General features: G+C 41.5%; 1 protein-coding gene across 2 annotated transcripts in view; it reads right to left on the bottom strand.

Annotated features, from left to right (window-relative positions):
- Positions 1-1736: 1736 nt before the first annotated feature.
- The window catches only part of ppfibp2a (PPFIA binding protein 2a), a 31549-nt gene continuing 9237 nt past the window's right edge, over positions 1737-24048 (bottom strand). For both annotated transcript variants that reach the window (XM_079825390.1, XM_079825391.1), the window contains 18 exons: positions 22246-22357; positions 20069-20101; positions 19591-19652; positions 18983-19058; positions 18133-18227; positions 17949-18016; positions 17830-17872; positions 17501-17542; positions 17188-17317; positions 11547-11679; positions 11270-11389; positions 5746-5893; positions 5305-5416; positions 4718-4806; positions 4498-4620; positions 3984-4109; positions 2361-2549; positions 1737-2237 (listed from right to left, as the gene is read on the bottom strand). In XM_079825390.1, the coding sequence (XP_079681516.1) occupies positions 2034-2237; positions 2361-2549; positions 3984-4109; positions 4498-4620; positions 4718-4806; positions 5305-5416; positions 5746-5893; positions 11270-11389; positions 11547-11679; positions 17188-17317; positions 17501-17542; positions 17830-17872; positions 17949-18016; positions 18133-18227; positions 18983-19058; positions 19591-19652; positions 20069-20101; positions 22246-22357 (1905 nt within the window). In that variant the 3' untranslated portion in view covers positions 1737-2033. The remainder of the gene's footprint in view (positions 2238-2360; positions 2550-3983; positions 4110-4497; positions 4621-4717; positions 4807-5304; positions 5417-5745; positions 5894-11269; positions 11390-11546; positions 11680-17187; positions 17318-17500; positions 17543-17829; positions 17873-17948; positions 18017-18132; positions 18228-18982; positions 19059-19590; positions 19653-20068; positions 20102-22245; positions 22358-24048) is intronic.

The raw sequence follows: 24048 nt of genomic DNA, 5'->3' as shown, positions 1-24048 counted from the left end.
GGCCAACTCTCACGTGATCCTGAGACCCCGGCCTGGATATGTGCCCAAGGTTCCCACCACTCCGTTTAAGGACCAGGTGGTGAACCTGCAAGCGCTGCCTTTGGAGGAGGCAGACCCAGCCATGGCATTGCTCTGTCCAGTACGCGCCCTCCGCGCCTTCGTAGACATGACGCAGTGTTTCAGGACCTCAGACCAGCTCTTTGTCTGTTATGGTGGAGAGCGGAAGGGAAGTGCTCTCTCAAAACAAAGGCTGTCTCTCTGGATAGTGGACACCATTGTTTTGGCTTACCAGCAGCAAGGTCGACCATGTCCCCTTGGTGTGAGGGCACACTCCACTAGGAGTGTGGCCTCCTCTTGGGCTTTAGCGCATGGTGCCTCGCTAGCAGACATCTGCAGAGCTGCAGGCTGGGCGACACCCAACACATTCGCCAGATTCTACAATCTCCGAGTGGAGCCAGTGTCCGACAGTGTCCGGTAATGGACCAGGCTCAGGTGTCTTCGCTTGCTCGCCATTCCACTCCACGGACTGGATACGTGCGATTCTTTCCTCAGGTGAGCTCCCCGAGAGCCCTGAGCTCCTCCAGCACTGTCGACGCCGACATCAGTTCAGTCTGCCCTTTCGAGCCCAGACCCTCATGTCCGGCCAGGTGCCCCATATGCATGGTTCCCCTCCGGCTTGTACCACATGTGTATTTCACCGTAAGCCTCCGCAGTGAGCGGGTTTCTTCCCTTGGCGTGTCCCCGCCACCCCTAGGGTTAAAAATCCACCTTCGGCTGGTACCCTAGAGATCTTCCATATGCAGCCCCTTCCGGCTCATATGTGTCTCTTAAGTCCTCCCCACGGGTAGGCATCTTGGCATTTCCCTCACTGGGATATGCTTCCCAGTGTACCTTGGTATTCCTGTGTTAAGTGGGAGTCCTTCGTCCGTATTAGTCTTACGACAGGGTACTCACACTTACGCAGGGCGCTGGAAGACAGCTGAGTGGCGGGATTATATTGGGACCCCCATTCGTTAGTCACTAACGTTACGTCGTAGTGACTGAACGAAAGGGAACGTCTCGGTTACGGATGTAACCCTCGTTCCCTGAGGAGGGAACGGAGACGTAACGTCCCGTTGCCACTTCAGCTGTGCTACCTGGAACGCAGGAGTTCAGTCTTGGCTCCTCAAGCAGGTAACATAATGCGATATTGCCTCGTACTTCCTTATATACACACGCGGTGAGGCGGAGTTACGTATGCAAATTCCGCATGCCCCATGACATTGGCACGCCATTGGGCATTTTCTCTAAGCTCGAAGATGATAGGCTTCTAAGCGAAACCCCCCATTCGTTAGTCACTAACGTTACGTCTCCGTTCCCTCCTCAGGGAACGAGGGTTACATCCGTAACCGAGACGTTCCCTGTTCAAAGTTCCAGGGTTACATATAAAATGTTAATATTGCTTTAATCATTAGTTCCTGTGTAGTTATTCATTAAAGATGGAACAGTATTTGAAAGTGTTACTGGTTTATCTTATAATGCATAATTTTAATAAAGCATAAGTATTTTGCTGCAGTGTTTTCAAAGGGTCAGTTCATATCATGACAGAGAGACTGAGAGAGAAAAAAGAAACAGTTTATTGGACAATTCAAAACATTTTTTTGTGGACAAATCACCAGAAGTTTTCCGCAAAAAAAAAAAAAAAAAAAAATATATATATATATATATATATATAGATAGATCAAAAACTCATTTTTGTGCCAGGGATAGGTATAAATTATTTTAGTAATAAAATAAAAAACTCAAATTAAGCCTCCAAGGCAATATTTCAGCATTGGAACTACCTAAAGACTAATAATAAAAATTATAATAATAATAATTTTTCATCATATCCAGATGACACACTGAGGAATCAATTCTGGGCTTTTCCTGCTTGTTAATGCTGAGGTTCAAACAACAGGATGGAGTTACTGCAGTGCTGGCATTTGATGGTCTAAGTGGCAGTAAGCACGGCATTGTTTGACTAAGACTGGTTGAATTGAAGAAGCAGTGAATCAGCTCTTGGACCCAACCTGCTCAAGTCTGTCTGAGTCTCTGGCCAGGATAGGGCTGATGCCCCTGAAGCTTGCGTAAGGCCGCTTTGGTGTCCCACTAAGGACCGGTGGGGTTCCTGTATCCATGGGGCAGATGTAATCTGCTGATTCATCCATCTTGAGCTTTCTCAGTTGTCTGAAGTGAGTAAAGCCAAGCTTCTTTGGCTAAGACAGAAGAATAATAAAATTACAACATGACAAAAAAAAAACATAAACATGATTTACTTGCAACTCCATATATGTTGCATAACATGGATGACTTAAATGATTGCATTTGTAATATCATACCCTGACTTTGGCAGTGATGGTAAGGGGTGTGTGCCCACTGGCATTGGCAAACTCTCGTTTCTCCTGTTGGGCCTGGAGGCCCACCAGCGTGCTGAAGTTGGTTGTGAGGTGGCGTCTGAGGAGGGTCTTCTGAGGAGGGATGTTGAGCAGCATGGCCAAGGTCTCAGAGTGAAAGCGAGGCTCTAGAATCTGATAAGCAAAAACACACAACTTAAATGGATATTTCACCCAAAAATGAACATTCCACAAATATAATTTACTCACATATAATTCCAAACCTTTAAAACTTTCTTTCTTCTGTGGAATACAAATGAAGATATTTCGAAATGATAGTCAATAGGGTCTGTTTAAAAATATTTTCCTTTGTGTTCCACAAAATATAAATATATTGTAATGTTACAACATAAAGTGCAAGTAAAAATAGACTTAATATTATGTATAAAATATTAAGGTTAAACTTTATTTTAAGTTGTCCGTGGCGAGGGGGCAGTGGTACAGCAAGGTCTGCAGCAGGGGAAAGAGTGCGGAGACGAGCCGTGATAAGGAGATCAAGTTCATGATAACTAACACCTGTCTCTAATTCCAGTGATTGGCGGAGGTTTAGGGTTAGTTGCATCCAATTATCAATATTTTTCTGTTATTACTAGAGTAAGTACTCCACTTCTAAAGGGCCCCAAAAGAGCTCAGACTCCAGAGGGTTAAATAAACATTATCAGCATGATGGTGTAAAACCGTACATTTCTTGTCTGTTACCACCCACTGCTACTTATTCATTTGTTGAATACTAAAATTGTTCCCTCATTTTTTGACCAATGAATGTCTATGCATTTTCCATTTGTTTGTGATTACTGGATGCAAATTTTTCAGATAGCTGGGCAGATTTCCAATGAAAGGGGCCAATTCTTGGCTAGAATACATTCCTGGCAGGATAAAAAAGGCCAAAACAAAAATGGCAAAATATTTATTGGGGTTTTGAATGGCCTTAACCATTTAATAACAAATGTGGGAAGAAAACCATTCTGCAATATTCTCCTGTGCTCCAGAGCATTATATGACTTATAAGTAGCTCACCAATACCAGCAGCTAAAAAGGCTCCCTACACAATAGAACCCCATCCTCCATGCTTCACTGTGGTGGAGGTGCATTTATTGTTATATTTCTCACCAGATTTTCAAAGACACCACTCTGGAGCATTATTATTAGCTAGCTCCTGCGTCAGCACCACATGTATGTGAACCGGAAGCGCTGCACTGTGTTTACTACGTGAACAGTGTAGGAGACTGACAGGGAAGAAAATAAATTGTTGAATAAAGCTGTTATTTTTGTTTTGTTTTTGCGCACAAAAAGTATTCTCGTTGCTTAATAACATTAAGGTTGAACCACTGTAGTCACATGGACTATTTTAACAATGTTTTTACTACCTTTCTGTGCCTTAAAATTGGTTATGGTGTTGTTGTCTATTGGGAGAAAGCTCTTGGATTTCATCAAAAATATCTTTAATTGTGTTCTGAAGATGAACGAAGGTTTTAAATGTTTGGTACAACATGAGGGTGAGTAATTATTGACAGAAATTTTATTTTTGGGTGAACTAAACCTTTAAGTGACTAGTGAAAGATAACTCACAATTAGGCCTCCATGAACGCCGCTGCCTCTTAGGTTTGGAGCATATTCGGCCAAATCCACTGACCTCAACCACTCCATCACTCGATGGTTGGACCACTGCACCACCTCAGAGGGAGATGTCTTATTCTGTAGAAAACAAAAACAAAACAGTCTTTCAGTGTTAGAGCACAAATAATTAACAGAAGCTTTGACTCTACTTTTGACTCAAATTTTTCAAACAAAATATCCAAATAAATTTAATTACTAAACTAAATTAACTATATCAAATAAATTACTGATCTGCCCACATTGTCACTATATGATAATTGAAATGAGCTGATGACATCACCGTTTTCTCCAGAGCGGCTGTACAGCCGAATCAAATTCTGTTGCATTATTTTCCTGTTTAACACTGTGAAGCTGCTTTGAAACAATCTGCATTGTAAAAAGCGCTATATAAATAAAGTTGACTTGACTTGACTTGACTATCCATGCCTGCATACATTTTTATGCATTTTTCTGTGATTTGTCTAACCTCATCCCCTGGCCTGCGTCTCAAGCAGTTTGAGTTAAACTTGTTGACGTGGAGGACATGGATGGCACATTTAATGCTCAGATGATGGAGTTGACTGGTGACTTTCAGGAACAAGAGATCGTTCTGAGAAAATGAAAGAACATCAGTTTCGGTTAAAATATGTGCATCTGGAAAAGTACTCTTCCATGGCATTTTAGATAGAGGGAACGTTTGGTCTTACCACTGTTAGATACTGTAACATGCGGCCATCAACCTTGCTTTCGTAGAACTGATCTTTGTACTGTGGTAAACCAATGTCATCAAGCCAACCTACAGAAAATTAGGAAGTGAAAAGACATAGGCACTTATTTGAACTGGCATACAGAAAACACATGAAAAGCGATAAATGCTGGATCTAAACCCAAGCAAGTTTCTTTGATGAAAACAAACCCAAATAAACAATTCTCAAGATACAAAAACCCAGTGAAACACTGAAAAACCAACTCAAAATTCAAATCAAATCAAAAACGCAGACCAAACGTGCCAGTAATGTATTTAAAATGTAATTATAAAAAAACAAATTAAATGCAGCTTTTAAATTGCATTATAAAAAGGATAGTTCCAGCCCTTGATTATGACTAGCTGAGCCATGTCCGAAGCTTTGTGCTGTGTCATGCCTAACAACACCCCTTAACTGTTTTAAAATCAATCCACAATGCTTTGGGGCATATTGCTTTATTTCAAAATGGCATTTACCTTTTCTTAATAATTTTAATGTTTTTACAGTATTTATACAAATCTAGCTAATGTATTAATATTAGTACATACGTGTAACCCAGATGTGATCCAGTTCTGAAGATTTCTCCATTGTCTTGTTACTAAAAGCTCTTAGAGCGAGTTGCAGCTTCTTTCTGTGCAGAGGATGTTTAATACAAATCTCCTGTTTAAAACAGAGCACAAGAGTCATCATAATTCTTTAGTGAGACTTGTATACAAGTCTATCTTTGGGGTTGATAATATAATTTATTTGGATTTAAGAAACTAACTGTGGTTGGTCCTTTTACATCATGTTGCATCAATGTTGTCCACATTTTTGGTCTTTTATTATGGGGCCATTTGAGATTTGAAACTGTCCCTTGCAAACATTTTCCAAACAAAATCATCTGCATATTACTGTTACTAATATAAACCATAGTGACAGGCCTACATAGATCTCAACAGCTAAATAACCACAATATGAAATTATAAATAATAATAATAATAATAAACCTTCTCAAGCTCCTGTGGGGTGGCAGAGAGGAGGGTTTGTCCACTATCCACCCACTGACGGGCCAAACTGACATACTGACCCAAACCACAGTCTTCCAGCCAACCACACACCTGCTCTGTCGTCCACTTAGCGAAGGGTGTGTGGGCACTGATGAAGACAAGATAATAACATGATCAGAGCAATAACAGTTCCCTTTCGAGGGAACTCGCACTGCATCGAAACGACACTTTGGGGATGCTCCCTTAGCATCAGCGAATCTGAAACCAGAATGCCAACTAGGCCAATCCGATTGGCGTGCGTGATGACGTAACCGTGACGGCATACCCGGAAGTATAAAAGGGGAGCTGGAACGTAATGTCGGCAGTTATCGCTCTTCAGCAATAGCGCTCTGTGTCAAAAAACTGTCTGTCTATTTATTGTTGTACGTCAGTAAGAAAGTGTGTGAATGATGGAAATGGAGAAAATGAGAGAGTTTAAGCAGTGTGTGCATCCTTGCCCTCGTTATATGTCGGGCTCGGATACACACCTGCTGTGTGTGCACTGTCTGGGCGTTCAGCATGCTCGAGCGGCTCTCGAGGGAGCCGCTTGTGAGCATTGCGAAAAGCTGACGCTCAGAGTGCTCCGCTCTCGGCTGGCCGTGTTTGATGAGGCCGGCCAGCCTCGTGAGCCCCATGGTTCTGGACCCGCGGTCGCTGAGGCGGCTCGGCGTCGCAGATCATGGGGTTCACAGCGGGACTTGTCAGAGGGTTTCGGGACTGCTGCGGCACTTTCCCGATCCTCCTCTGACAGTTCCGAGGATCTTCCTCCCCGTGTGGAAGCCCGCTCTGCGGCTTCTTCCCCCGGGGTGGGAGGTCCGGTGCTTGTTCTCTCCGGTTCCGAGGAGCCGGAGGAAATACGCACCGAGGCGGGGGATGAAGCAGAAATTGTTTCAGCGCTTCATCCGCCCGCCCAAGAGGAGTTGGTAGAGGTGTTGACCCGGGCTGTGGCCAAATTAAACATAAATTGGCCACAAGAGGCTCTGGAAATTCAGCCACCCAGTAGGCTGGATGACCGGTTCCTCTCGCACCGGGTTCAAACACCTCGCCGGGGCCTGCCTTTTTTCCATCCACTGAGGTGTGCAGATCCTGGAAGAAGCCCTATTCCTCGCGTGTGTCAAATCCTCCGGTGTTGGATTATTCCAATGTTCTGGGGGCACGCGAGGCGGGCTATGGGGCGATGCCTCGGGTGGAGGAGGCTCTCGCGAGCTATCTTTCACCCGATTCTGCATCGTCCCTTAAGGCTCCGGTTTTGCCCACCAAGCCCTGTCGGGACACCTCATCGCTGGTGGGCAAGGCTTATATGGCGGCTGGTCGGGCTGGTAGTTCCCTGCACACACTCTCCATTCTGCAGGCCTACCAGGCCGATCTCCTTAAGGAGTTAGACGAGGGAGATGGTCCCTCTCCGGAGGATATTCTGGAACTTAGGAAGGCTGCAGATTTGTCTCTCCGCGTCACCAAGGAGACGGCCCGTGCATGTCAGCAGCCTTCCACCAGTATCTCCCTCGTCGCTCAAAACCTGGGAAGGCTGGCCCTAGCGGATAGCCTCAGCCGTCATCCAGCTCCTCGCACCGAAAGGTGCAAAAAGAGAGCGTCGCATCTAGAGCCCCTCCCCCGGGAGCCTGGCAACAGAGGCGACGCTCTCAGCAGCAGTCTTCCGCTCCTAAGGGCGATCTACGGAACGTCCTTCAGGCGCGGAAGGCTGCTGGGAAGAAGTCCTAGCTGCGGCAGGGCTTCTAAGAGCGGTCCCTCCCGCAGAGGAACAACCGAGGTTGTTCCCTCTGTGGCGCTCTAGGGAAATGGATGTGGTAATCCCGCCGTCTATGACGCTTCGGGCCACATCGATTTCCCGCGAACGCATGCTGCACCAGCCGCCTCTGGAAAGACCTGCGGCTGGGCAGCTCGCGCGTCCGCACACAGTGAACCGTCCCCAACTACTTCCTGCCGGTCAGCCGCTTCAGGGGGTTGGGGACGGGAACCGTGTAATACCCGACGCCAGCCTCGAGAGGCTGGTTCCCTTAGTAGATTATCTCGGCGCATGGAAATGCCTTCCGAATATTTCTACATGGGTCCTGCGTACTGTAGAAATGGGTTACAGACTGCAGTTCGGTCATCCTCCTCCAGAGTTCAGGGGTTTGTACTGGACTACAGTGGTGCCCGAGCGGGTTCGGGTAATGGAACTAGAAGTAAAAACCTTATTAGCGAAGGAAGCCATAGAGCGTGTTCCTCCGCTGGAAAAGGAGTCCGGGTTCTACAGCCGGTACTTTATAGTTCCCAAAAAGGATGGAGGGTTGCGTCCGATAATAGATCTGAGGTTTTTGAATCTGTCTCTGAGGAGCTTCAGATTCAAAATGCTCACCATTCCCATGATCGTGAGTCAGATCCAGTCCGAGGACTGGTTCGTCACGATAGATCTGAAGGACGCATATTTCCACATCTCCATCCTTCCATGTCAGAGGAAGTATCTGAGGTTCGCTTTCGGGGGCGAAGCGTACCAATGTCGAGTGCTTCCCTTCGGCCTAGCTCTCTCCCCACGCACCTTCACGAAGTGCATGGATGCAGCTCTGGCTCCAATGAGACTTCAGGGCATCCGTGTACTGAATTATATCGACGACTGGCTCATACTGGCCCAGTCGTACGATATGGCGTTCCGGCATCGAGATGTCGTTCTGGCCCACATAAGGTGCTTGGGGCTGAGACTCAACACGAAAAAGAGCGTGTTGACGCCGTCCCAGAGGACAACGTTCCTCAGGGTCGTATGGGATTCGACGACGATGCGGGCACAATTGTCTCCTGCGCGAGTCGAGACCATACTGGCGATGGTCTCAGGAATAAGGCTAGGCCACAACATCACTGTGAAGCACTTTCAGAGGGTGCTGGGAAACATGGCAGCAGCGTCCAGCGTAATACCTTCTGGCCTGCTGAACATGAGACCCCTCCAGTGGTGGCTGAAAACCAAGGGGTTTTCCCCCAGAGGGAATCCTTTTCGTATGATCAGGGTAACGGTGCTGGGGCACATGGCAGCAGCGTCCAGCGTAATACCTTCTGGCCTGCTGAACATGAGACCCCTCCAGTGGTGGCTGAAAACCAAGGGGCTTTCCCCCAGAGGGAATCCTTTTCGTATGATCAGGGTAACGCGCAAATGCCTTCGTTCCCTAGTCATATGGAAGAAACCTTGGTTTCTGTCCCAGGGGCCAGTGTTGGGAGCGTCTTGTTGCCGGATATCCGTTTCAACAGACGTCTCCCTCACTGGCTGGGGCGTGGTCATGGGAGGCCGCTTTTCGAGGGGCCCGTGGGAGGGCCGTCATTCCTCCTGGCACATAAATTGCCTGGAGATGATGGCGGTCTACAAAGCTCTCAGGAGCTTTTTCCCGGACCTTCGCGGCCAACATGTCCTGGTACGGACAGACAATATGTCTGTCGTAGCGTACATCAACCACCAGGGGGGTTTGAGACTGGCGCGTCAAATCCTCCTTTGGTCCCAAGGGAAACTGTTGTCCATCAGGGCAATGCATGTCCCGGGGGTCCAAAATCAGGGAGCAGACATCCTGTCTAGGCAGGGGCTGAGGCCCGGGGAGTGGCGACTCCACCCAGAGGTGGTGGAGGCCATATGCAAGAGGTTCGGCCCAGTGGAAGTGGATTTGTTTGCGTCTCGAGAGACGTCCCACTGTCCACTGTGGTTTTCCCTCACGCAGGGGCTGGATGCCATGGTTCAGACGTGGCCGAGGCTGCGTCTGTACGCATTTCCCCCGATTGCTCTGCTCCCGGGAGTCCTGGAAAGGGTCCGTCGACAGGGGGTCAGTCTACTTCTGGTAGCACCCCGTTGGCCGACTCGAGTTTGGTTCTCGGATATCATAGCTCTGCTAGCAGGTCAGCCGTGGGAGATTCCTCTGAGGAGGGATCTCCTATCTCAGGCGGCGGGTACGATATTTTACCCCCGCCCGGAGATTTGGAACCTATGGGTTTGGCCCCTGAGGGGGGCAGGTACATAGAGGCTGGCCTATCGGCAGAGGTGGTAGAGACCTTGCTCAGTTCTAGGGCTCCGTCTACGAGGAGACTGTACAGCCTCAAGTGGAATGTATTTTCCACTTGGTGCAGGGAGCGTGAGGTGGACCCAGTTAACTGCCCAGTGGCTTCAGTGCTGGAGTTCCTCCAAGATCGCTTCTCTGCAGGGCTTACCCCGTCCACACTCAAGGTGTACGTGGCTGCCATTGCGGCTTTCCACACTCCTATGGGTGATGGGCCTCTGGGTAGGCACCATCTGGTTGTACAATTCCTCCGTGGGGCTCGGAGGATGAGGCCTGCGGCTCATTCCAGAATTCCAACCTGGGACCTGGCAGTGGTTCTCGAAGGTTTGGCTGAGGCCCCCTTCGAACCATTGGAGTCGGCCGAACATAAGAACCTGACCCTTAAGGTGGCTTTTCTCCTCGCCATTACCTCTCTTAGGAGAGTGGGAGATCTCCAGGCCTTGGCGGTAACGCCAACCTGCCTGGAATTTGCCCCGGGAGGAGTAAAAGCCATCCTACACCCATCCATGCCTAAGGTGCCATCAAGGGTGGTCAGGTCTTTGGTTCTGCAGGCATTTCATCCTCCGCCTCACGTGACGGCAGAAGAGGGGAGACTTCACCTACTCTGCCCGGTTAGGGCGCTCAGAGTTTATTTGGCGAAGTCTGCACAGTGGAGGAGATCACAACAACTGTTGGTGTGTTTTGGTTCACCTAAGAAGGGATTGCCTGCGTCTACTCAGACAATCAGTAATTGGATTGTCCAGGCAATTACCATGGCCTACCAGGTGCGCAGTTTGCCTTCACCTGTGGCCGTGAGGGCTCATTCCACCAGAGGCATGGCCTCTTCGGTGGCCCTTCTTTCGGGGGTCCCCTTGCAGGATATCTGCGAGGCGGCCGGGTGGGCTACCCCACACACATTTATCAGGTTTTATAGCCTGGATCTCCCTACAACGCCTGGTGCTAGGGTGCTCCAGTCCTGGTTGTGCCCGGTCTCCGGCTTCACACTAGGGCAGGTGCTACCCTTCGGTGTGGCCTAGTGGGTACTCGTTCCCCAAAGTGTCGTTTCGATGCAGTGCGAGTTCCCTTGAAAGGGAACTGCTCGGGTTATGTATATAACCCTTGTTCCCTGAGAAGGGGAACGAGCACTGCATCCCGACGCCACACCTCGGCGCGCCTGGAGCGCATGCTTCAGAGCGATTACTGCCGACATTACGTTCCAGCTCCCCTTTTATACTTCCGGGTATGCCGTCACGGTCATGTCATCACGCACGCCAATCGGATTGGCCTAGTTGGCATTCTGGTTTCAGATTCGCTGATGCTAAGGGAGCATCCCCAAAGTGTCGTTTCGATGCAGTGCTCGTTCCCCTTGTCAGGGAACAAGGGTTATATACATAACCCGAGCAGTTCTTTATCTTTCATATAAAGGAGATCAAGGCCCTCCAATGTCTACTGCAGCTGCCTGTTCATAATGGGAACTTTACCGGGATGAGTGTCCAGAATCAGGAGTCCGTGTTAGCCGTGGCCCAGCTGTAGCCCTGAATCCTCCTCTCCTGAACTGAGTGGGCTCCAAATCATCTGACAGAACACCTGTTCTCTTCATCCTCAATACAAACACACATTCTCAGATGCATGGATGATCTCAGAATTATTATAATTTTTTAAATTTTTGGCTTCACAAACGAATACACAGAAGATGGGGGTAATTGTAGCGTTTTTGTGTCTGTGGTTTACAATTGCTCCTGGTCATAATAAACTTACTTTCCAAAAAGTTTGCGTATACTGGTATTTTTGACATTTTCCTGTAACACAGGAGACCGCTGGCCAGAGTCAGCTCCAGAACACACTAAAGAAGGATCAGTAGCGCTTGTGTCCTTAATTTTCTCTGTAATTCCTGTAAGGGACAAAATAAAATAATTAATTAATAAAAAAAAAAAAAAAAACGTATTGAAAAATAAACAAATAACCTATAGCTGAGTGGCAATTACAACAAAGCAGCAACGTACAGAATGCTATTTTGGTGCTATTAAAGGGTTAGTTCACCCAAAAATGAAAATTCTGTCATTAATTACTTACCCTCATGTCGTTCGACACCCGTAAGACCTCCGTTCAAAGCGTTAAGCTTCAAAGCGTTATGAATCAGTGAGTCGAATCAGCAGTTTGGATCATGATTCGACTCACTGATTCATAACGCTTCGAAGCTTCATGAGGCCGTGTTTTGAAATCGTCATCACTATAGAAGTTGTTATTTAGGGTTTTTTTGCGCACAAAAACTATTCTCGGCGATTCATAAAGTTATTTTAGAACCACTGTAGTGAGATGGACTTTGTAACGACGTCTTTAGTACCTTTTAAGGGTCTTGAGAGTGAACCGTGCATTGTGCCAATGGAGGCCTTTCAGAGCCATCAGATTTCAGCTAAAATATCTTCATTTGTGTTCCGAAGATGAACGGAGGTCTTACGGGTGTCGAACGACATGAGGATAAGTAATTAATGACAGAATTTTCATTTTTGGGTGAACTAACCCTTTAAGGAATTACCAAGAGGAAGTCAACATACGATAAACAACCTTATAAGATCAACAAGAAATGTTCATTATGCAATATTATTCTGCCAATGTAAATCTTATTATGATTTTCTTTGTATTAGGTTCTTAATTTCTGAGATTTTTTTTTTATTGTTTTGTATCTGCACTTGGATCTAGCTCTCCCTCGTCTCTAAATTTGCCCTTGTTACATATGGCATGTTGTTGTTTGCCACATTATTTTGACTTTTCCCTCAGTTTGAATTAAAAATAAAGTTTACAAAAATAGACTTACAATGAAAGTACAGTGGATCAGTGGCACAGTGACAAAAATATTCAGGGGGAAGAACATAAATGTGAAGCTTGTGTTTTTGTTAAAGGGTTAGTTCACCCTAAAATGAGGTGAGGGGAGGGGGGGAGGGGTTAATAAAGGCATTCTGAAGCGAAGTGATGCGTTTGTGTAAGAAAAGTATCCCCAAATGTGGACACCATGCATGAAAGGGTTAAAACTTTATAAAGTAAATTATCTAGCTTCCACCAGATCACCTTCCATATTCAACTTATGGAAAGTGTAGTGCCTCTCGCAGTTCAAAATTGTCAGTGGTTTCGTCAGTGGTTCATCAGATAATTTAGAAAGTGTAAGTAAAGGATTAATAAACTATCTAAATGTACATTTATACATCTTATTATTTAGACATATAGTAATAGTTGCTCAGTTTGTTAATAAATACTTTAATAACATGTATTCCTAATGTAATTCATGATTCATTCAGGTAGTTATAAAACATTTAGTAGTTGTCAGTTAACTATTTTTGTGATATTTTGCAGTGTCAAAACAGTACCAGAGAACAGCAGTGCAGAAGATAACTAAGCCTTTAAATCTCCTTTGTAAAAGCTTTACGAGGCATAAATAGGCCTCACTTTAGATGAGCTCACAGAAATAGTTTACTGACAACTACTAAATGTTTTATATCTACCTGAATTAATCATGAATTACAGTAGGAATAAATGTTAATAAAGCATTTATGAACACACTGAGTAACTATTACAATATGTCTAAATAATAAGATGTATAAATGTATATTTAAATAGTTTATTAATAATTGACTTACAGTTTCTAAATGATCTGATGAACCACTGACAACTCCTAAATAACTGGTTTGTAAATAATGTAATACTTAATTTAGAAATGATAAATTGATAATTTATAAAGTATGAAAATACAATTATTAAACAGTATAGATATGCTTATAAATCAAGAATAAAGCATTTATAGCTGTATTTATAAACTGCTTAGTAATGTCTATTAATGCTTTATAAATGATGAATTAACTATTTACTAATGCTTAACTAATGCTTCATAGCGTATAGTTATTATAAAGTGTTACCGTTTTTTTCCCCGATCTGGCAGAAGCTAGATATTTTACTTTATAAAGTTTTAAATATGGATATTTTTCTTTCACAAACGTATCGCTTCGCACCCCCCGGAGCCGTGTGGAGAAGTTATATGATGGATAGATTCAATTTTATGGACTTTATGGACTAAACAAAACAACAATTGACTGCGATTATAAAGCTTGGAAGAGCCAGGACATTTGTAATATAACTCCGATTTTATTCGTCTGAAAGAAGAATGTCATATACACATAGGATGACTTGAGGGTGAGTAAATCATGGACTAATTTTCATTTTTGGTTGAACTATCCCTTTAAAGCATTTTGTTAAATCATTCAATTTAATTTATTCAAGCTGTAAAGTTGTTTTGAGGTAGGGTTACTTCTCTAGAGGGATTAACTGACATAATCTCGTTTCCTTCATGTCAGTTAGTTCACAATAATTAGGGTTAACCCTAACCCCCGAACATTACTGTCAACATTTTTCCACAGGTGTGGCCCATTACTAGAAATAGACTGGAATATTCCTTTAAATACAGTGAAAAGCCTTATTCGAACAGTTATTGTTTCTTGCGGGGGCGTAAGGTATTTTCATCATTTACAGGGGCTTGTCTGTGATTTTAATACTGTCCGAATCCAGAATGTCAGTGTTTTTCTCCCACCACCTGCGTAAAAATCCCTGGCCAAATTACCTACTGTTTTTAGACAAACACCATGGACGTGTGGTAATTAAATTCCCATCCGAATCCACATCTCTGAGTTTTCAAAACAGATTGCTTCAAAATGCACTGTTTATATCCTTTTTGACCACTGCGGAGTACCCTATCGTTGCGCTTCGCTATCATTTGGATGCATTTTAAAATTACTGAAATGCTGGGGTATTTACAAGAATAATCTTTTATTACTGCTCAAAAGAGAAAGAGAAGAAAAACATGTAAACATTTGAAATGGGCCATTATTACGGCAGTAATTAACATTATATACAACCTGTTCTCACTCCCAAGGCGTCAAAATCCAAAGCATGGTCAAGTGCCTTTCGCGTCAAAATGAAGATGCTAAACGTACCCCTAGGCGTCATTTTTCGATGTGCTGGGTGCTCCATTAATTTCAATGAGAAACCTTTGGCGTCATACACAGAAGCGTTGAGCATGGGAATGTTATCGTCATGATGATCATATATTGGGTTTTGATTTTGCCATTATGACATGTCGGCGTGTGATTCTCAATTCAATCAACCAGCATAATTTTATTTACATTTATTTTATTTACGCTATTTAGACAAGTTTTAACATGTAACCCAACCCCATTCCATTCCTAAACCTACCCATTTGTGTAATATGATATAAAACACAGATATAACAACTGCATGCACAATTGATTAAAAAAGTACACATATTCCAAGTGTTCCGAGGCCAAGCGATTGATGTGTGTGAAGGAAATCCCCAAAAGCGATCAGCATCTTCATCCGCCGAAGATCATGAACACGTTAAATTGAAAAATTGCTGCCTATTACGTCAGTTTTCATAGGGAAATTGCATTGGCTCTCGTATGTCTTGTGACCAATTGCGTCATTACGTCAGCTTTGATTGTAAAATGTCATTGGCTCTCCTGTGTCTTATGATCGATTGTGTCATGCTAAAGAGTCGTGTGTATTATTTGAATGAAATATGAATGAGTGTGTTCACGGAGCGGCGGGATCATCATCTCAGCAATTAATACATTAAGATCAACTCTGTTATTTACATGAAGACATCGTATGATTCAGAAGACTTGGAATGCAACATGAGTTAATAGTTTTATACTGTTTTTGGTCAGTTTTTGAAATAAATACCTGTGACTGTACTTGTATTTGCCTGTTACGTGTTTTATATTGTTTAGAAGTGGGTAGGTTTAGGGTAGGAGTTGGGTTAGTTACTCCAAAATATAAAAGTAGCTTTTAAATATTAATAAAATATTAATAAAATAATGTCTGCTTTTACAAATGCAAAGAATAAAATGCGTCTTGATCTGACGCATTGGGTAAACAACTGAAATGAATGGAGCGGAAGGCACTTGACCATGCTTCAGATTTTGACGCCTTGGGAGTGAGAATGGATTGTTATATACGTTAAATTAGTAGCATTATGTTTACCTCATTTAAATAAGAGGCTGTATTAACTTATTTCTGCTAATTTCCACTTTTTTTAAATTACATCCTATCTTCCTATTTTTTAAACAGGATTTAAAGATTAAAATAATTAATAATTTCCTATTATTAAATTAAATAGGAATTTATTCTTATTATTCAAAGCCGACATTTTATTTACAGCAGACAATCATTCGACTGACCACGTGAGCAGCGTGTTCCCAGGCTCGTATGATCATAAAACTCGCTCCTCCACCATGTGAATGAATCGCCATCCGAATGCACAAGTTTTATCACTAAGGTGGTGGGCAAATGTATTTTTACGGACGTCCACATGAGAAACAGTTACAGTCCGAATAGGGCTAAAGTGTGCTCTAAAAATGTCAAAATAGTGAGTGAAAGGGAGAAACAGTGTAACGGAGCGATCTCTCTTGATTGTGGAATTAGTGTTATTACAGTGTTTTAGTTAGCTATGGTTTTGTGTAAATTTACATGCAATTACATTTTTACTAACAACAAAGAACTCTATGTCTGCAGTTTTTTGGTCTTCAGTACTATTAGCTTATTATTAGAGATGTGTATAAATGAAACGAAAGCAGCTGTGCTAATGGAGCAGGAGAGACTAACAGAGCAGGTTTGCACAGGCCAGTTTCCAGTCTCCATGCATGTCAAAGCATGTTTGGGCATCTGGCAGTGATTTGCCTGCCTTCACTCAAGCTTCAGTCACAGGGTGGGTCCTGAACAGGTGGGGCCCATATGATAGTTGATCTGGCCTCTGGAAGAGACCCTTTCATTACAGCCCATCAAAGGCACAGGGTTTTAGGGATGGTAGAAGTGGTTTTACTCCAGAATAGGGGTGGATGAGAGACTAGAAATATACAGTACATTTGAGTACATAAAAAGCACTTTACCAGAAACGAGTGGGGAGCTATACCTAAAATTGGCATCAAGACATGATCAAACACACACATACACAAATAAACAGGACTGGGAATTGAGAACCGGGTTCCAATGAAATAGAAATTTACCACTGGAAATAGCAAGCAACTAAAACCATGACCCTCATGGTTTTAGTTGTAATTATTAAGGTCAGTGTATGTCTATAACTGGTCTGATATGTTGCGTAAAATGTTAATAAACTGGTTGGTCACTTTACATGTCAGTAATATGGACTTTTCGAAGTCAGTTCTTGGCCAGAACAAGCTCCAATATGGACCAGACTTTATGTTGATAGTCAATACGCAAGCATAACTGTTCTCTGATAATCACTGTCAAGTTATTACATGACAAATCCCCCTAGACATAAAAGCATTAGCAGTTACTTCAAAACAGGACACGGTACTTTGAAAGGGTCTCATACTAAGGTTGATGTTTTCATTTGTGTTCTCTGGAGTCCTCTGGTCTGATGTGTCACGCGTCTCACTGTCTCTATTCTCTGGGTGACTCAACACTGCTGGGAGTGTCTGATGTCTGTTATCAGTTGGTCGAATCTATAAAAATGGGTAAGAAGTGAAGTGAATACTGGCTGCTGCAGACATGTTTAATCATTATGTTAATCATGTTTAATCATTACAATCTTCATTATAATCAACCATGAAATCAGCATTATACCACTGCCAACGACAAAATGGCCATAATTTTATACTGTCTTTTAATATATAATGATGACATACCTCCTCTGATAGAACAGGCTCAACCAGTTTCCCATCCACAGCCTAAAAAATATACAAACATACAGTGAATCAATGGAATTAACTTTGGACTTTCAGCATAATTTTAGGATTTGTATAAGCTCTGTGTAAACCACACACACACACACACACACACACACACACACACACACACACACACACACACACACACACACACACACACACACACACACACACACACACACACACACACACACACACACACACACACACACACACACAATCAAAAATATATAAATCCTCATCAACAGCTAAACTGTAAATAATTCAAATGTATTCTTTGGCCAAACCTTTTGTGATGAGCTGCCTTTAAAGTCCTCCAAACTGATGGACCTGTGTGAAAGCAACATTACATATGTGACATGTCACTTTTTGAAATGAGGATATTTGGATGCACATACTCTTTTACCTTGAGTTTTCATCTTTCTGAGAAGAAAATGAAGACAGCAGTAGAGGAGATGAGCTACTGAAGGTCAGCTTTACCAGAGGCAAAAAAAAACAGAAACTGTTCAGGAAGTGATGTATTACAATGTCAGCAACCACCTACACTCAAGAACCTACACACACACACACACACACACACACATACACACCTCAGTGTGAGCTGTATGAGTTAAAGTCTTCATCTTTACAGTCCCATTCTGCTTTCCATCTTTGCTGCTGTTCTGTACTGATTTGTCTCCGGTGCCTATGGGAGATATCATAAGTTTGTACAACTCCTGATAATATCATGACTCACCAGATTTACTAAAAAGGGCAAATTAGCGTGAGAGCTCCATTTTGTGATGGGAGTGGACAGTTCTGTGCTTGATCTACTGACGTTAATTAATGAACACAGACGCAGCCGGATCATTTCCATAATGACCCATGCAATCTAGCAGTTAGCGGCTGGTTTAAGGCGTGCTTTTTTGGGTGGTAAATAATGACGCAAACACCAGTAAATGTACGAGCGCAAACCTTTGTAAATCACCGTGCATGATTCATTTAAATACTCACCTCCCATAGGCTACATTTTGCGCCTGAAAGGGAAACTCCTACAAATACATATGCAATAAGGTCAGCCGCAAAATAACTGTGTCCATGCATTTTCAGTGCTAATTTTTCACTGCACGTCTTCAGTGAATCCTGACAGTAGTTTTTTTAGTGCCAAAAGAGGGTTTGCACTTGGCGCAAGCTGTTAGTAAATCTGGCCCTAGATCTCAATACCATGTCCAACTTCCAAACAAATAATTCTTAATTTAATGATTTGTTCAAACCTGATTAGCAAAATATTTATCACTTTCTAATCAGTAAAACTCTGTTATGCCGATTTTCTATCACTTTAATGATGCAATGCCCTTTTTGTCTTATACATATTTTATGGCAAATGTATCTCAAAGTGGATTTGGTGGGTATGACCTCTAACTGTCTGATAAAATGAGGCAAAACGTTTGAAGAATTTACCTTGAACTAAAGCCATGATGTCATTCATCTCTCTAAACTGGCTGAGGAGGAGAGTGAGCTCTTCTATTCGACGATCCTGAAACAAATTTGAATAACATATTAATAACCCACAAAAATATTTATTGAATAATTAAAAAAAATCATTACATTACTTTTAAGCATCACTTTATTGAGGGTATAAAACATGTGACATGAGCAGAAATTAAATGATAATTTTTTGAAATTTTGAGTTCAAATGGCACACAAGGCAGTTTTTGCCACAGGTATCCTGTAAGTCCAAGTATTTGGCACGTCTGGGGAAACTGGTTCTGGCTTCAGTTCCACAGACATTCTACACACTTAAGTCCATAAACACAGGGAACTGTGATGAACAAAGGACCCAGTGTGCTCAAAATGACTCTTGCTCACCCTGTGAACATGGCAAGGAAAGTGTGTTGACACAGTGAGCTATATTTGGAATTTCTGTTAGTGGCCATAACAATTTTGGACTTTAGTGTTTAAATATTTAATATTTAAAACAGTGTTTGAGTAAAAAACAATACAAAACATTTTATTTTCTTTGAACATTTCAAAATGTAAAATCAAAAATGAAAAAGAACTCTATATACCTTTTCATTATTGGCAGCAATAAGTGATTCCATTCCTGTCTTTAACCTTTGTAGCTCTTGATCTAAAAAAAAATGGGAAAAAATGACATGAAATAGACAAAGATTTTAAAACAACACCATAACAGTGAAATATGGTCCTGCACAATACTATTTGTGCAAGATATGCAAAATTATCTGAAATTTTGAAGATCTACTACCCTGAAAATAATTAGAATTTACAGACATGGAAAACGGGAATTACACTGGTCTTTAACTTATCCAAGGAAAGCTGTAAAAAAGTGGAGCAATAAATGGATATGACTTCATTTTATAGTCACCAGCTTACAAGCCATTCACACAGTCATGAGTTTTTGGGTCACATAAAACAATAAGTTAAGTGAGAACTCACACAATCAAATGCAGAAATTAGTGTACAGATGAATTCTGCATTTACCTTTCTAGCAATTTGTGTGAGGTAGTGTAATATAAACAAGCTTACGTTTGGTATTGATTCTCCTTCTGTATATCTCCTCTAATGGTGAGAGAATAATAGTAGTAAGGGGGAAAAAAAACATTATTAGCTACTACAACACACAGCAAAAGCAAATAGCAATTATTCTGTTAATATTAGTGATTGACCGATTGCCAATATCTAAAGAGCAGGGCAGCCAATGGCCAGTGTAATGCAGATCAAATTTAAAGATTAAGGGCGTAATTTATGTGCCACTATAAACAGCACCAATAGGAATTGAACGAATAATGACTAGCTGTGCCCAAAATCGTGTACTGTCTGGGTATGTACCACATTTGATGAAGAACTTCTCGACCATAAATATAGTTTGGGTCCCACTTTATATTAGGTGTCTTGGGCTACTAACATTTAAATTAATCAATTGATTCAATGGACTTATTGTGTACATGCTTTTACATTGTACTTATAAGAAATATGAAATACCTGAAAGTAATTAAAAATGTAATTCATTTCTGTAACACTGTTTACTATTCCCTTACCTCTTAATCCACCCTTTAACCTGTCCATAACCTTACCCGTATCCCACCTCAATAGCCACAAAGGTGTTTTACAATACAACATGCACACAATAAGTACATTGTACTTATTTTTTGATGTAAGTATATAGTAGTTAAAGACATCTAATATAAAATGTGACCAAAGTTTGTTCAAAAAAGTATGAATTTGCATACAACCTGCATACATTGTCATGTGACCTACAACATAACCTTCACCAGGGCCGTTTTTAGGCAAAGGCGAACTAGGCGGTCACCTAGGGCGCCATCAGATGTGTGTGTAAAGGGTGTCACGGCCACCCTGAAATATGATTGCCGCCCCCACTGGTTCCCCTAACACTATTGGGATAGAGTAGCCTACTGTCAATCAGACGATTCCTATATTGGATCAGAGTACTGTCAATTACTTGACTGTTGCATGTAAAGTTTACATTTGGAGCGCTCAACCCCATTAGATCAAAGAGCCCGGTCAAAGCTTTGGCAAAGTAACGCTTTTTTTTAACCACACAAAGCTAAATTCAATAAAAAAGTGCACAAATCTGTATTTTGTTAGGGCCGTATTTGTGGCAGTCCAGAAATCACGCTGTGAAATGGGCATGGTAGCGTAATATTGCTCGGTGTGTATTGTAGAGGCAAGATATAGGCTAACCACACTCATTTTTGCTTTTCATGATATCATTATATTTTGACTCTATGAAGCTTTGTTCTCTTACTTGCACCTCCAAAAGGTGTACGTTTTTTCGCCAATGCATTGTTAAAGGATCATTGTGTAATTGTCCCAAATAAAACTTTAACGGCCGATTTAAAAATAGTATAATAAAATGTGCTAATTCACAATATTAATTACATCCTTTATTAAACCGCTTTGTCGAATTTAATGCATCTTTACAGATGGTGTTGAAAGCTGAATCGATTCATTCAGTTCTAATAGTGTCGTACAGGGCATAGCGTTGCGTTATTTAAAAGGGAAGCTCAAGCGTCAATGAGAAACAAAGACCACACTGAATCAATATTTATTCTTGTTACTTTCATGTGACTGGTCAAGCTTTCATTTGTAGTTTCCAAATTGTATTTGTATATACTTGTTAATAAGGATTAAAATTAATACAAGTAATACCATGCTTTTTAAGATTTGGCTGGGGGGTGCCAATAAGGATTTCGCCTAGGGCGTCAAAATGGCTATAAACGGCCCTGAGCTTCACACTCGACAGAAGCAGTTGGTTGTCTGGGTTATTTTCTCTTATTATTTTACATTGTATATATGTTTATATATTTGCTTTTTTATGAATACTGCTTTTCAAACATACGTCTTATACTGCTATTCAAATATAGTACTGTATCTAAGTAACTACATTTGAATGATGAGACAGCATGCAAAACAGGTTTCCCTGAACACTCTTACTGCCTGTAATTGGTGAGACAAACTAATGGTTTAAAACAACTCTTACTTCTGTTGATTAGCCAATACACACTTATGAGACAAATATCTCAAATGGACAAATATCGGCCAATCTATCAGTCTATCACTAATTAACATGCACAGAGGTTTTAGACAGCTGTGAAAAAATGCAAATAGCTAAATTGCCCTTAACATTAGTCTTGACTGCATCAGGACAGGCGTTTAGAGGGATCTGAGGGAGAAAACAGTACCTCTTTCTGCACTGTCCACAGACACTGGAGCGCTGGAGAGCAGCTGAGCCTGTAGATTCTCTATTTCAGAGTTCTTACAGCTTAACATCTGCTGCAAACTCATGATCTCTGCCTGAAAGAGGAGAATGATTTGTCATTATAATATTGCCAAAAATGTACCAATGAATTTACTTTTTTTTTTTTACATGATTAACAAGTCATAGTAATCATTATGATAGTACTGAAAGGATATCTATTTTGGAAGGCAGGATTTTTCTTTTTTCATTAAGGATTTTGATGTAGCATGATATACATACTAATCCACATTCACAATACAGACCATTTACTGAAACTACAATGTTACATGTGTCATTTAGAACTATCAACACATTAACATATGACTGCCCACATTTACGGTTACACTGTATTTTAACCCTTTGACTGTCACCCCCCTTTTTGAGAATACACATGAAAATACACTATCCAAACTTAAAGGGCTGTAATTCAAGAATGCTTTGGAATATAGACCAAAGTTTGGTCTCGTTTTAAAGACGACATTCTACAGATTATTGCTGAAGTGAAAGCAATTCAAAATATGAAAGTATGAAATAGTTATGGAAGTTTAAATTTACTGTAAATGAAAAATACTGTACTAAATATTTTTTATTTCATATAAAATATATATTTTACAAAAAATAATTTACTCTAAAATTACTATAAAATCAAAGCCAAATGTCTAACCAATTTGTGTTCCAAATTTGAAGTTGATATCACAAAAATTGAAGTCCCCATGAGATTTTGTTTAGGGTGCTGTACCAAAAATAGCCACCGGGTGTCATTCAAATTCCATTTATTGTTGTTTTGATGCATTTTCCTGTAAATTTCTGTCCAAATATTACTTCCATCACAAAACAGTCACCAAATATGGACCCTTGAGACTCAGACCTTTCCGACAATATGCGTTTTGTCAAGATTGGAAAAGATTTTGAATATAAAGTAGTTAAAATAATTGTTGTAATATGAAACATGACAGCGCCCACTAGGGGAGGAGCCCACTAGAATAATTTAGAGTAACGTTTCCATGGCAACACAATGTCCGATTTCAAAACGGTTTTCACAGGATGAATTTTGAGTTTGTAAGCTTTCAAATGATACCTAATTTGTGATAAGGCAACGTTGTTTCAATGTAATTACACAAACAGTTTCTGAGTAATATTAATTAAATACATTACTAGGTGTCAGTTAGGGTTTGGTTTAGGGATAGTTGCTGGTAATTATGTATTATTTACTGTTATTACTTTAGTAAGTACATGTAACGTGTAACTTCATCACATAAAAATAACGTCATTGTTACAGTGTAATCATGTAAGTACTGAGTAATATTAAAGGGATAGTTCACCCAAAAATGAAAATTATAGCCCATGATTTACTCACCCTCAAGTCATCCTAGGTGTATATGACATTCTTCTTTCAGACAAATAAAATCAGAGTTATATTAAAAAAGTCCTGGCTAATCCAAGCTTTATAATGGCAGTGATTGTTGCTCTTTTTTTTAAGTCCATAAAAGTGCACCTGCACATAGCATAAGCATTTTAAACTGCGTCTGAAAGAAGAATGTTATATACACCCAAAATTACTTGAGGCTGAGTAAATCATGGGCTAATTTTCATTTCTGGGTGATCTAACCCTTTAATGTGCTTACATGTGCTTACTATAGAGTTATGGTAGGATTAGGGTTTGGTTTAAGGTTAGTTGCATGTAATTATGCATAATTTACTGTTATTACTATGGTAAGTACATGTAATATATGTAAAAAGAGATACA

The sequence above is a fragment of the Gobio gobio genome (assembly GCF_949357685.1).
Source record: "Gobio gobio genome assembly, chromosome: 9".
Classification (NCBI taxonomy): Eukaryota; Metazoa; Chordata; class Actinopteri; order Cypriniformes; family Gobionidae; genus Gobio; species Gobio gobio.
This window is presented reverse-complemented; position numbering and strand designations above follow the sequence as displayed.